The 14,325-nt window shown below is 36.8% G+C and overlaps 1 protein-coding gene and 1 non-coding gene across 6 annotated transcripts in view; both read left to right on the top strand.

Annotated features, from left to right (window-relative positions):
* Positions 1 to 14,325, top strand: part of RNF111 (ring finger protein 111) — a 99,279-nt gene that overhangs the window by 74,406 nt on the left and 10,548 nt on the right. For all 5 annotated transcript variants that reach the window (XM_030318075.2, XM_030318076.2, XM_030318074.2 and 2 more), the window contains 3 exons: positions 4,608 to 4,927; positions 8,802 to 9,060; positions 12,717 to 13,065. In XM_030318075.2, the coding sequence (XP_030173935.1) occupies positions 4,608 to 4,927; positions 8,802 to 9,060; positions 12,717 to 13,065 (928 nt within the window). The remainder of the gene's footprint in view (positions 1 to 4,607; positions 4,928 to 8,801; positions 9,061 to 12,716; positions 13,066 to 14,325) is intronic.
* On the top strand, positions 10,380 to 10,524 carry LOC115517301. The gene has a single exon (XR_003969769.1). It is a non-coding gene; the product is annotated as a U4 spliceosomal RNA (small nuclear RNA).

Genomic DNA, 14,325 nt, shown 5'->3' with positions numbered 1-14,325 from the left:
CTTTAACTCTTTCCTATCCCTTCCAGTCCCTTTATTCATCCTCTACCTCTTGTCCCTTCTTGTGTCCTTGACCTTGCTTTAACAGTTATCTTCTCTATGTCTTCAGCATCTTTATTGGTTCCATGACCGTAGTATGCATGTGTACATTTGTGTCAAGTCTGTATGCACTTAAAAGGGTCTTCTGTATCTTAAACTCCTTCCTTTAACTTGCTTCTGACTCTTGTTAAAACAAACATGATGTTAAAAAAACCTGGCGGTAATCTCATCTCTGTTTTCTCCCACAGCCTTGTTCATATCCTTTTTCCCTGGCCCATCTCATAACTGCACATGTTTTCACCTACCATGTGCAGTATGCCAGTGACCTTACATTTTGTGTTTCCAGAGCCATCTCTTTGTTTTAAACTTTTATATCTAGCTGCCTATTGGACATCTCCTCTGGACCATTCTTTAGTCACCTCAAACTCAACATGCCCAGGCAGCTCATCATTTGTCTGGCTCTTCCATGTGTTCTTGTTTTGTGCATGCATATCTTATATATTCATTTATTCAGATGTGTTTATTGATTACACACTAATAATCAGGCACTGTCCTAGGCACTGGGAACAAAACATAAATTCTCTGTCCTAACAGAACTAACGTTCTAGTGGATAATAATAGCTAACATCTGTTGAGCTTATAATGTTAGTCCATGATTTATCTGTATTAACTGATTTTTGTGATAACTTACAAGGCAGATTCTATTACTCTTCTCATTTTACAGTTGAAGTTACTTGCCTATGGTTATATGGTAGTGGAGCAAGAATTCAAACCTAGGAAGTCTGGTTTGGAGCCTGCACTCTTCCTTTCTGCCAGAATTTCTGAACTCTGACTTTATTGTCTTTGTGTTGTACAGTCCTTTGTATTGGGGGGTAGGGGGGAAGGTGTTCTTGTGCATTGTAGGATATTTAGCAGCATTTTTGGCCTCTGCCTACTAAATACTAGTAGTACCACTTCCCCTCCAGTTGTGACAACCAAAAATGTCCCCAGGTGTTACCATATGTTCCCTGGGGGGCAGCATTGCTCTGTGCTATATTAGAACCCAGTGCTGCTGTTATAATGCTGGTTGATTTAAATCTTACGTTGTTTCCATACTTGATGGTGATCTCCTTGAGGACTAAAGATCAAGTTACTCTCTTCTTAGCACTTAGCTCCATCATGCTTCTTTCCCCTTGTGAGGCTAACTTATATTTAGCAAGGGCTTATTGAGCCACCTACATTGTGCACGCCTATTTCTAGTTGCTAGAGATAAAACAACAGAGGTAGACAACAGCACAAGTTATTTTAAAGACCAGGGCTTTCATTTTCACCATTGTATTTTCCAGTGCCTTTTGTAGATCCTTTACCATGCCATTAGTATGTGTAAGACTTGCCAAATGAATGAATAAATGCATGAATACATCTCAGTAATCCTGCTAGAATTACAAGAAAATACTTTAACCAGCTTGATGTTACTGAGCTGTGGAATTTATTTCTCTGGTGCAGGTTTGTTATTGGCCAGTTTCAGAGGACACTCTGTGAGCTGATTTTAATAAAAAGGAAGTGTTTTATTTGATTAGATCTTTGTGTTTCACTTCTAACGTATGGCAGTTTTCCTTGGTCAATAATCTCGAACAAGAGATTCAGTTGCCTTTACTTAGGATTCCTAGCCTGTTTGGGCAACAAAGAGTCTCTCTACTATAAGAAAATAGATTACTAATTTAATGGGAAGCCAAACTGTACCCTAAGAAGTAGAACCATAAGGTCAGTCTTCTTTTTGAGGCTGAACTGTTAGTGATATGACTCTTTAAATATGTGTTCAGCTGTAAATATATTATAGTCATTATGCTTCCTCTTCTCTCACTCGGATTTTTATATTAGAAATATTTGAAGACAATGAAGGCAAGTTCTTTCTGAACGAATAAATATCCTGTCACTTCAGTAACAGCCTTACTAGTCTACAGATCTTTTGCTCTGGTTATACACTCTTCTCCTAAATTTTAGAGTTCCACATAATCCTTAAATAACTGGATTTGAAAATTAAAAGCATCTGAATTGGAAGGTCATTTAGTCTACCCGCTGAATGGATTTAGTGTTCCAGAGGTTTTAATCCTTTTTTATAAAGTAACACAATAAATGATACTCATTTGTACACTGTTTTGGCATGGGAGCTGAGATAAAACGCTTAAAATGTTGCCAGAAGTAAAGTTACATAATAGTTATTGCTACAAATATTACACCATATAGAAAATAATTAATGTTTGATTCAGCATAGCAAAGATAGCCTGTTGATCATGGTCTGTTCCTGATAAGCTGGTTGTAACTTTGTCTACGTTATGTAAGAAAATGGAATGCAAATGAATGAAAGTGACATAATTATGGAACTGACTTTGAATCTGCCATAATTTATGATATAAAAGTAAACCAACACATGGGACGCCTGAGTGGCTCAGTCAGTTGAATGTCCAACTCTTGATTTCAGCTCAGGTCACAATCTCATGGTTCATGGGATCGAGCCACGTGTTGGGCTCTGTGCTGTGGTGCAGAGCCTGCTTTGGATTCTCTCTCCCTCTCTGCCCTTCTTCCTCTCGCTCATGTTCTTCCTTTCTCTTTCTCTCTCTCTCTCAGAATAAATAAACGTTAAAAGAAAAAGGTACCTTGAGCTTCTTTTTGTCTCTCTCTCTCTCTCTCTCTCTTTTTTTTTTTGGTTATAAATTATTTGTGATGTTTAATGTCTCAACTGATGCTAATAAGGTAGTGCTAATTCTGGGAGGCAAAAAAAAAAAAAAATGAAACTTTTTTCCTATCCAAGTTCACAGATTCCCTAAGTACAGTTCTAAGATTAAGAACCTTTACAATAGAGTACAAGAAATTAGCCCAAATAGGACAGACTAGGAGCTTGGAGAAAAACAATGTACAGAGATTTTGAATGGAGATACTAACCCCTAACAGGGTTTGGATCACAGACCTTGCCCAGAAGAGAATCAGGAAAGGCAGGTTAGGACATGTATGAGAGGGCAGGCTTGGGAGAATTACAGGGAGGTTTGCTGCAATCAGACATATCAACCAGAGCCTGAAGCACCCCACCCAGATTCATTTTTGTGAGCCTGTAAATTCCCTTTATTATTTTAGCTAGTTTGGGTTGGATTTTCGTATTGTTTGTGAGTAACTAGAAGATTCCAAATTGGAAAATTGACCCAGAAGAGGTTGGCTAGGTTCTATGGGCCAAATAGGAGCAGGGTATCCCTGGTATTGGTTACTCTAGAAATAGAGCCAGAACAGTGGTCCTCCAGAATCCTAAGGGTTCTGAGGAGGTAGCTTAGGAGTTAGGCGGGGAAAGGAAGAGGCTGATGTTTGCAGGGGGAAGGATAGGGCTCTAGGCTCCCCACTCGTCTGATTTTTATATTTTAAGTAAAAATTTTTATCTCCATTTTTATCTGTTTTATATGGTTTCCACATAATATGCAGCTTGGGGAAAGGGTGCTGTTTTTTAGGTGAGTTTGAAGCACTGGGGTAGACTTTCTCAGGGCACTTTTGCAGTTCTTCTGGCATGGAAGAACATACCTTCAAAATAACCCTGGGCATGTGGCAGAGAGCATCATCAGGACTCCAGTGTTTCCTACTTAGAGGATCATAACCTTTTCCAAAAACAATCATGCAAGTTCATTTATTTATTTTGGGAGAGTTTGTGGGGGTGGGGAGGGACAGAGGGAGAGAGAGAATCCCAAGCAGGCTCCATGCTGTTAGTGTAGAGCTTGACTTGGAGCTTGATCCCACGAACTGAGATGATGCTTGAGCCAAACCGACTGAGCCACCTGGAATGTTTTAAATTCAATTTAAAGTTAATCATTTGTTATGACCTAGGAAAAGATGATCTCTTTCCATGTTTAAATATCATGGTAGATATGAGCCTTGTGAAGAATTTAGGCTTTCAGAAAAATCCCATTGAAGATCACTGCCTGAAATTATATGATGTGCATATTAAGAATGTGTACTATCATATTCTTATTTACAGAGATTTGAATTTTTAAAAAAAATTTTTTAATGTTTTTTTTTATTTTTGAGAGAGAGAGAGAAAGAGGTACAGAGAGAGAGGGAGACACAGAATCCAAAGCAGGCTCCAGGCTCCAAGCTGTCAGCAGAGCCTGACGCGAAGCTTGAACCTGTGAACTGCAAGTTCATGACCTGAGCCACAGCCGGACACTCAACCCACTGAGCCACCCAGGCGCCCCTACAGAGATTGGAATTTTTTTTTTTAATTTTTTTTTTTCAACGTTTATTTATTTTTGGGACAGAGAGAGACAGAGCATGAATGGGGGAGGGGCAGAGAGAGAGGGAGACACAGAATCGGAAACAGGCTCCAGGCTCTGAGCCATCAGCCCAGAGCCTGATGCGGGGCTCGAACTCCCGGACCGCGAGATCGTGACCTGGCTGAAGTCGGACGCCCAACCGACTGCGCCACCCAGGCGCCCCCAGAGATTGGAATTTAATTAACATTCCTTTAGCTCTTTATTTACTTGTACACAGTACCTATTATTTACACAGTGATACCTGATCATTTGATTGTTCTGTGCATTTCTGTTTATTTCAAGATGACTCGAGGAGAACTGCATCTAGTGCTGTAACAGAAGCTGGTCCTCCTGCAATGCCAAGGTTACCTTCCTGCTGTCCCCAGCACTCACCATGTGGAGGGTCGTCACAGAATCACCATGCATTAGGACATCCACACACAAGTTGCTTTCAGCAGCATGGCCACCATTTTCAGCATCATCACCACCACCATCATACTCCCCACCCGGCTGTCCCTGTTTCTCCCTCCTTTAGTGATCCTACTTGCCCTGTGGAAAGACCTCCACAAGTACAAGCACCTTGTGGAGCCAATAGTAGTTCTGGTACCAGCTATCATGACCAGGTATGTGGAATTTGATAAATGTTTCTTTCTTAATTTTTAAAAATTGTGCTTTCCTTCGGGGGGGGGGGAGAACAATACCAATGATGCATTTTATATACTAAAAAAGTCATTTCTATTGCCCTTGCAGAAGTGGCCTAATTTCGTGGTTTGTGATTTTTTTTTTTTAATTAAGTCTCTAGGATTTTCCGATGGTCTAAATTATTGCAACTAATTGGGAGGATCAAAGATGTAAAAAATTAGAAGTGATACTGTTTTTTATTCTGAAATGGTTTTTAGTGTTTGTAGTTAAATAAGGTGAATCTGATCTTTGGAATTTTATTTCAGAGTGTTGAAATTACAGTGTCAACGTGATTCATGAGAAATTGGGAAATTTTCCTAGTTTTTTACCTTCAGCTTTTACTCTGGAGCTTCCTTTTATCTCCACTCATCTAGAAATAAACAGCCTTCTCAGATGCAAACCAATGACATGGTTGCTCAGGAGCAGATGAGGTTTTTAGTTTATGGGAAATTGAAATTCTAGTTAAGTAATTTAGTTGATATTGGTGAGTGCTTAAAATGTCAAATAATATTAAATTAGTATTGGTGATCATATGGAGTAAATGAAGGTGATGTATTATATGCTGTTGTAACTTTTGCTGTGTCATCTCTGTGTATAATTGTGATATAAATCCGAGTGGGTACATACTTAAAAAAACACAACATAATCTCAAGCTAAAGCTGTAACTGACATATAGTAGAAAATAGTCAAAAAGAAAATTCAGAGCCACTCTTTGTCTGTATTCCCTGACCTTTCCTAAAGTACTTGCTTCATCTTTTTAAATTTTGATGGTTATCTCTCCTGGATCGGACAGATTAAAAATAACTAAGAGAGAGGGACATTCACTTAAAAAACAAAAGATGAACTGCTGTTTTTCAAGAGTAAATTAGAAAGGGTTTAGTAGGAAATATGATTAAAGAAATTTTAGACGATGTTTTGGTTCTGGTAAAAGTTCTAAATATTAACATCTACTGATCATCTAAATCTGTTCTGCCTCTTGGGAATGAGGAAGCATCAAGAAAAACTTTGTAGTGGACTGAATGAAAGGTTTTGCTTAAAAGCAAAATTTTCTTTCACTAGAAATTTGAGCTTAAAGGGGGAGTTTATAAGTATTGTAGAAAAATGATGAAGTAAATCTACAGACTGCTCCCATATTCATTCAAGGGCTACCAAAATATGGGCCTTTTGTTTACAGACTCTTTTGTTGAACTAATAAAATAATACAACTAGTTTGAGAGATTGTGTATGTAACATTTTCTTTTAACCCAAGTGAGTTATTTATAGGTAGAATCTCTTTCACAGTTTTGTTCATTGTAATATAAATGTAACCTACTCACTTATATCTAATAGAGGTATTTGGACTACACACAGAACTTGGGGAAAATTAAGGATCAGGCATTCAGTGGTGATAATGGGTATGAAGGAGAACAGAGAGGCAAGTTTTGACGGTAAAAACAATTTGGAACTCATATAGACATTTAGAGGCCTCTGAAATCAGCCACATGCTCATGAGATAACATCAGGTATCTCCAGTTGAGACTTGTGTGGGCACAACAGGAGGTGGAGGAGTGGGGGAAGCAAACTGATCTGAGGATTTCTGATTGTGTAGATGTGTTGTGATTAGTGCCAGATTGTGGGTAGGCAGAAAAAGTTGAGGAGGATTAGGCCTGATAACAGAGAAGGTTATGCAGTCACTTGACTCTCTAGCCTTTACTGCTCCTTTGGATGTAGCGTTCTCTTTTGAGAGAACAGTTCAGTTAGTGTTTTGCATTCCTTATCACCTTTGTAAAGTAATACTTGCATTTCTGTACCCATCTTGCTTACCCACTCTTTTCCTTCTAGAGTAAGAATTGACTGAACTGTTAGAATTGTGAAGAGGGTTCTCTTTGTAGTTTTTTCCCCTTTCTCTTTTGATTCTTTACTTTTAACTTTACCCTCATTTCCTTCTAGGAGGATATTCACCCTACTTTACTCACCCTCTGCGAGTGTTCTTAATCACTGACTGGAGAAAAAGATAGGAAATTTGCTCATCTTCATAGTATGTTGATAATCTAGTCCATTTGCCAAATCTTAGCCTAAATAGGAAAATAGGGAAGGGATATAAATTCACAATCTTACAGTATTTTTCTTAAGCCTTATTCCCCAAATCAAGGGACATACATTGTATTTGCCAACTCAAAAGAAAGAGCCCAGATGTTTTCTTGATTGTAGACACATGATACGGAAGAAGAAAGGAGTTCTTTTTCACCTTCCCACTGCTTCTCCTGAGCCATCATTCTCCTTCCCTTTTAACAGTCCGAGCTCCTTTTGTTTCTGTTATCCCTAGAGCCACAAGTCCATTGCAAGTACAGAGACCACTGTGATTCCTCTAAGGACTGCTGGGTGACTTCAGCCTCTAATAAATGCAGTTCCCTAGCTTTCTTCATCTCCAGCTCCTCAGCTTCCAGTATTGAACAGTTCTTGCATATAATTTCAAATATAACATCAAATTATTATTTTCTTTAATTACATTTTATTTATTTATTTATTTATTTATTTATTTATTTTTAAATTTTAACGTTTATTTGTTTTTGAGACAGAGACAGACAGAGCATGAACAGGGGAGGGGCAGAGAGAGAGGGACACACAGAGTCTGAAAGAGGCTCCAGGCTCTGAGCGGTCAGCACAGAGCCCGACGAAGGGCTCGAACTCACCGACCGTGAGATCATGACCTGAGCCGAAGTTGGATGCTTAACCGACCGAGCCACCCAGGTGCCCCTTTAATTACATTTTAAAAATTACAGCTATAGTCAACACTAAGTAAAAACTTGTATTTAAATTACTTAAGGGGCGCCTGGGTGGCGCAGTCGGTTAAGCGTCCGACTTCAGCCAGGTCACGATCTCACGGTCCGTGAGTTCGAGCCCCGCGTCGGGCTCTGGGCTGACGGCTCAGAGCCTGGAGCCTGCTTCCGATTCTGTGTCTCCCTCTCTCTCTGCCCCTCCCCTGTTCATGCTCTGTCTCTGTCTCAAAATAAATAAACGTTAAAAATCAATTATTTAAGAATACAAAGGGACAATTTGGTTTTTGTAATCTGCCCTATAATAGATTGTGATCAAGTGAAGTGTTTTACTTAAGACTTTTCAAAATGCTTTGGAGGAGAAACTTAATTACTGGTGAATAGACATGGAATCTAGCGTCTGGTTTATTTTTCAGCTTAGTAAAGGGACTTGTCTTAAATCGTATTTTTAATTTTTTAGTAAATGAAAAGGTTATGAGGCATAGCTGGCTCATAGTTCATCTTGAATAATCTTCCACCCTTTATTGTCTTGGATAATGTTTGCGTTATTAGAGTTTTAGTTGAGTGCTTGCTATACACAGTTCAGAAACAGGACAGACAAGCTTTTACCTAGAATCCTTAATCTTCATTGGTGTGGTTTTACGTTTTCCAAAGGAGTCCTAAATTAATAATCAAAATTTGAGGGTAAAGAAGAATATGGATGTATTATTTTAAAGTTTATTTCTCTCTAAGATCTAGAGGATGGAAGAGAAACAGACCTTAAAATAATATATTAATTAATTTTTGTTTATCTTGTAGCGTGATCCTATGCTTGAGTTTTAAAAACTGATATAACCACTACAGTTTTTACAATCCAGAATATACATAGTATTTTTTGTTGTTGTTGTTGTTGTTGTTTTGGTGCTGAATAGGTCTTCATACTAAAAATTTCACCATTTTGAAATTTTTAATTCAGAGATTCTATTTTTCTGGATTGCATTTGGAATACTTCTATAATACAACATGAAACAGTGTTTGGGCCAAACTTCAGAAAAATAAAATACAGTTCCTCTTTATACAGCAGGCATTGCCAGTAGACCTGAGCAACAATGGTATCAGAAGTCATGGAAGTGGTGGTTTTCATGGAGCGTCTGCATTTGACCCCTGCTGCCCTGTTTCTTCTTCCCGAGCTGCAATCTTTGGCCATCAGGCTGCTGCTGCTGCCCCGAGTCAGCCATTATCCATAGATGGCTATGGATCAAGCATGGTTGCGCAGCCCCAGCCCCAGCCCCCTCCACAAGCCTCACTGTCATCATGTCGACATTATATGCCACCTCCTTGTAAGTATAAACTTAACAGGCAAAGAACTTAGAGGCATATAAATGAACCATTGTACATTCCTCCATGAAATAACCTTTCATTAATCCTAATTGGTACATTTTTGGTATATCCTTGGCCTGAGACTGGGGTGTATTTTTTTCCATTTCATTCTTTCTTCACCCCGCATTCCCAAAACAATCTTCTAAGTTAAATAGAACAGGTGTTGTTTGAAAACATCAAGGAAATAAAAGTATTATATTTTGTCTCTTACATTTTAATATTTGCATTTTAATACATGAAATTGAAGTACATTGAATGGCACCTTAGATTCCTATGAAAGGAAATTTTAAGAGATTGAGATTTATCCTTTAGGAATAACTGGCAATTTGAAAGTTCAGTAGTTGTTGCTAGGCACAGGAAAGTGAGTTTTGACTAAAAATTCTGAGGGTCAGCTGAGGCATATGAGAGAACAACTGCACAGAAAGTTTGGCTGAATGCAAAAAGATTTCTGTATTCATTTGATGCAGGCAATTAATAGAGCCAGATGTGGCTTTTCTGAAGAAATTGAAATCTGTTTGGTGTCTGAGTATCATAAGAAATGAGAGATACTCTTAGGCTGTGCAACACATATTTACTCCTTTGTTATATTACAGGCTAATAATCAAATGGAGACTTAATAGATACTTTGGTTTAAAAAAAAAAAAAAAACAAACACTGAAAATTCACTGCCAGGAGTAAATTAGGAAGTTGGCAAGAACATTTGCTTTTGTTCTGATTACATGCAAGGGATAATTTTCAGTTACATATCTCATTAGACTTCTTCCATTCCAATAATTTTAAAAATCTGGGTTTTGCACACACAGCTGGAGTCAATCCAGAATTTGTACAGTGAAACCTGGTGATATATCATTTACCTTTTCAATAATACAACTTAAGATGTACAGTATAAGTTAGAAAACAGGTTTTGAAACAGTTTTTGCAAAGTATTGACCAATGAGCAAATTCTATGTATGAGCACTGGTATAATGTACAGACTGTTTTGTGATACCTATTGATATTTATCTTTAATTGATCGTCTTTTATTAGGAACTCAAAATGTGTGGTTTTCTTCCCCCTCCCAAAAAATAATATGTTTAGCAATTTAAAGGGAACCTATTTTGCCCTAATAAAGAAGTGTTTTAGATTTAAATTTGTTTTACTTTTATTATAAAAGTAACTTTCTTTGCATCGTAAGAAGTTCAAACTACAGAATGACATAAATGAGAAGTTAACGGCCCTTCTCACATACCACTTATCTTGATACATTGAAGGTGACAACTGTTTGTAGCTTATAAAACCTAGCTTTGCACAGTGGCAGTATCGTAGCCAATGAGGTTTATCTGAGGCACGATTATTGCTAATTGTAGCTTATAAAACCTTTCAGAAGTTTTCTTTGTACACACAAAAGTATATATGTGTCTCTCCTTTAAAAAAAAAAAGTGGGATCATAACATATTTGCCTCTGTTTGTTGGGTTTTTTTTTTCATTTTTAAAAATATTTTAATAGTCCATCTTAGATTTTTTTCCATATTAGCACATAAAAATCTAGGTTGCTATTCTCAATACCCTCATAATATCCCATTGTATATTAAATCAGTTCTCTGTTGATGATCACATTGTAGTTTTTTAGTCTGTAGGGTAACTTCTAGGAGGTGCGATTGCTGCTGGGTCAAAGTGACATGTTGAACTTTCAGGAAACAATATCAAGAACTTTTTTTTTTAACTGTCAAGAACACATAAAATAGAGAAGGAAGGGAAATGGTCTGTGGGAATGCAGAATGTCACCTTTCTACAGTGGTTAGCAATCTGTTTTGTTTGGAATATATAGTGAATTATAGTAATGGCTGAACTTTCACCAGACACACACAAAAGATGGTAACTTGTGAGGTAATGGATGTGTTAATGAACCTGATTGTGGTAATCATTTCACAAAGTATATGTATGTCAAATCATCATTGTACACTTTAAATATATATAATTGTATTTGTTAATCATATCTCAATAAAGCTGAAAAATGAAATGATTGCTGAAGAGTTAAATAAATTGATTCATTCTGAAACAAAACTTTAAAATTTTGTAATATTTGTCAATATTATTTCTTGCCTAATGATTATAGAAATTGAAAACTTTGAATTGAAACTGGAAAAAATGCTCTGAATTTGAGGAAAGATAGCTAACAATGGTAAAACATAGCGACTTCTTTTTTTATGACCAGGTACTGAGTTTGGAGGCTTGGAGTAAAGCCTAGATTTGAAAACATGATATTTAGAAAATCACTTAAAAATTCCTTTAAATACATGCTAGTAAGGTGTCCTTTGAAAATGTGGTTGAAATGAGTTCATGCTTACCTATTCATTCATGCTGAACAAAGGGTGAATCAAAAGGATTAAAATTCAAGGTAATTCTTCTGTCATGAAACTACAGAATGGCTATACTTCCATACCAGACTCCAAGAAAATCTTCCAAATACAGTGAAATTGAGGCTGAAATCCAAGGAAGAAACAAACATATTTTTAGACCTCAAAAAGATGCATATCTCCTCCAGTAAGAGAGATGTGTATTCCTCAGAGGGACTTTTCAGCAGCCACTTTGAAACATAACGAAGAAATGGGGGAAACCATCTTTATTAAGGCTAATTTCCATTTCAGGTTCTTTGCAAATATGCCCCTTCATCTTCTTACTATAGCTCAGGAAAAGTGGCCTGGGGCGGGGAGAGAGAAGAGCAGCAATAAAAGAATATCTTTGCAGTCTTGTCCAGAAGAACTCTCAAGTTCCTTTTCTCTTTGTAGTGCTCTATAACTAGTAATCATAAAGGAAAGCAAGATTTACATATTTGTGAAAGTGTCAATTCTACATTTGACAAAAGCAAAAAACTTGCATATATGGTAAAACAAAATTAACAGAAGACAATTTGGAAAAATGTTTATACCTTATTATGACAAACTTTCCATGTATACAAAGAATACTTGTAAATCATTGAGAAAAAGGTGAATGATAGCCTAAGAATATGAATAGACATTCTGGGAAGAAATGTAAGTGGTTAATAAATATAAGATTTTTCTGATTGTCATTTAAAAAATTAGTAGTATAGGGTTTCAGGTACTCTTGTATGCTGTTCACTGAAATATTAATTATAGTAACCTTTTGGGAAGGGTATTTTGTTGACTGATATCTGAGTTTTAAAAGATTTTCTCAGACTAAGAACTATTTATAGGAATTTATGCTACAAAAACCGTGAGTAGTGTGTGTGTGTGTGTGTGTGGCACGCACGCGCGTGCGCACATGCACTCGTGCATATATGTATGAAAGAGTACAAGAGGCGTCATACACACAGATGTTTAGTGTTGGGTTTCCCATTTTTATCAATGGCGATTTCTTTAATAAATGTTGGTGTATCCCTATAATAGAATGCTGTGAAGCTGTGATATATTGACATGAGAAGCTATATATATTGACATGAGAAGATACCTAAGATTATTCAAAGAAGAAAGCAGGTTGTAAAGCAGAATTGAGCAGACTCAAGCATTGATACAGTATCCATAAAAATTAAACGTGTACTAATATGTTTGTAAACTACAAAAGGAATATGTAACAGCAATATATGCTCAACTGCATGGTGCCTACATTTTTTTTACAGATGCCTCCTTGACAAGACCACTTCATCATCAAGCCTCTGCCTGTCCCCACTCTCATGGAAACCCTCCTCCTCAGACTCAGCCTCCACCTCAAGTGGATTATGTTATTCCTCATCCTGTACATGCTTTCCATTCTCAGATATCTTCTCATGCAACATCTCACCCTGTGGCACCCCCACCCCCGACTCATTTAGCCAGTACAGCTGCACCAATCCCTCAGCATCTTCCTCCCACACACCAGCCAATCTCACACCACATCCCAGCCGCGGCACCTGCAGCACAGAGACTGCATCCTCATGAAGTGATGCAGAGGATGGAAGTTCAAAGGAGGAGGATGATGCAGCATCCAACGTATGTTTTCTGTTTTCTAAAAGACGATCACGCTGTGTTCCTCTTCCTTCTATTGCTGTTAGTTTTTAAAACTAAAATCTTTAGAAGTGATGTAACTGTGCTGAATCCTCAGCTCACTAGGAAATTATTCTTTACTAACTAGAATCTTCCTTTTTCTTGTCCTGAGTTGTAGGTAGCTTGACAAAACAAGTCAATATCAGGCTATTTAAAGAAATCAAACCATTTTCAGGGTATGACCCAGGGTCATTTATTTTTGTAAACCAGTCTCTTGTCGGTTTCTTCAATATCACATAGTAAAGATTCATGTTAAAATCGATGATCCTGAGGAACAACATATAAAGTTGTCAAGACTTAATTTGATTTATTCCAGAGGGAAGAAGAGTACTAGTAGAACTTTCAACAACTGACATTGAAAAAATAGTATTCTTTACCTGTTTATTTATAAATTTAAATATTAAAGTATTGTACTCTCCAAACATCATGAAAAGACTATATATAAATGAACTTTTTGTTTTCTTTTAAAAAGTGAGAATATGATTTTCTAATTCATGGTAGCAAACTGTATTGCTCTAATTCTGCTTGCCTGTTTTTGTAAATAGAGTTTTATAGGTCAACAGCTATGCTTGTTCATTTATGTATTGTCTGTGTGTTCTTTCACACCACAAAGACTAAATTGAGTAGTTGAAATAGAGGCCATACAGCCTAAACAGCCAGCAATATTTACCATTTGGCCCTTTTCAGAATATGTTTGCAAAAACGCTTTCCTTTTTTGTTTGTTTGCAGAATTCTTGATCTAATTAATCTACCACATGTATAAATTCTTTCTTTAGTTATGTAAGGTTATTTCCAGAATCTCTGGCTATTACTGGCATGCTAATATAGTAACTCTTTATATTAAAAGTTGGCAATTTAAAATTCATATCTTCCAGTATCTAGAAAAAATTACGTTTTAAATCATTAAGCTTACACATGAAAACCTGTAAATATGTTAGAAAGTGGTAGAAAATAAGAATTAGACTATAAAAATGAATACTTGGAATCTTTTGTTTAAAATTTTATGACTATTTACATTTATAAATGTGGCTGACTTTAGACGAAGAGAATATAATAATCTGGGATACAGAATAAAGATGTGAATGGAGTTAATCTCCGTTTCCCAGATGTGTTAACATGTATTTGCATGTGTTTGAAAACAGTGCACAAGGTTAAAAGTTTTTTCTCTTAAAGTAAGTTTTAGTCATTAAAATGGATAAATGTCAT

Source organism: Lynx canadensis, chromosome B3 (assembly GCF_007474595.2).
Source record: "Lynx canadensis isolate LIC74 chromosome B3, mLynCan4.pri.v2, whole genome shotgun sequence".
Lineage (NCBI taxonomy): Eukaryota > Metazoa > Chordata > Mammalia > Carnivora > Felidae > Lynx > Lynx canadensis.
This window is presented reverse-complemented; position numbering and strand designations above follow the sequence as displayed.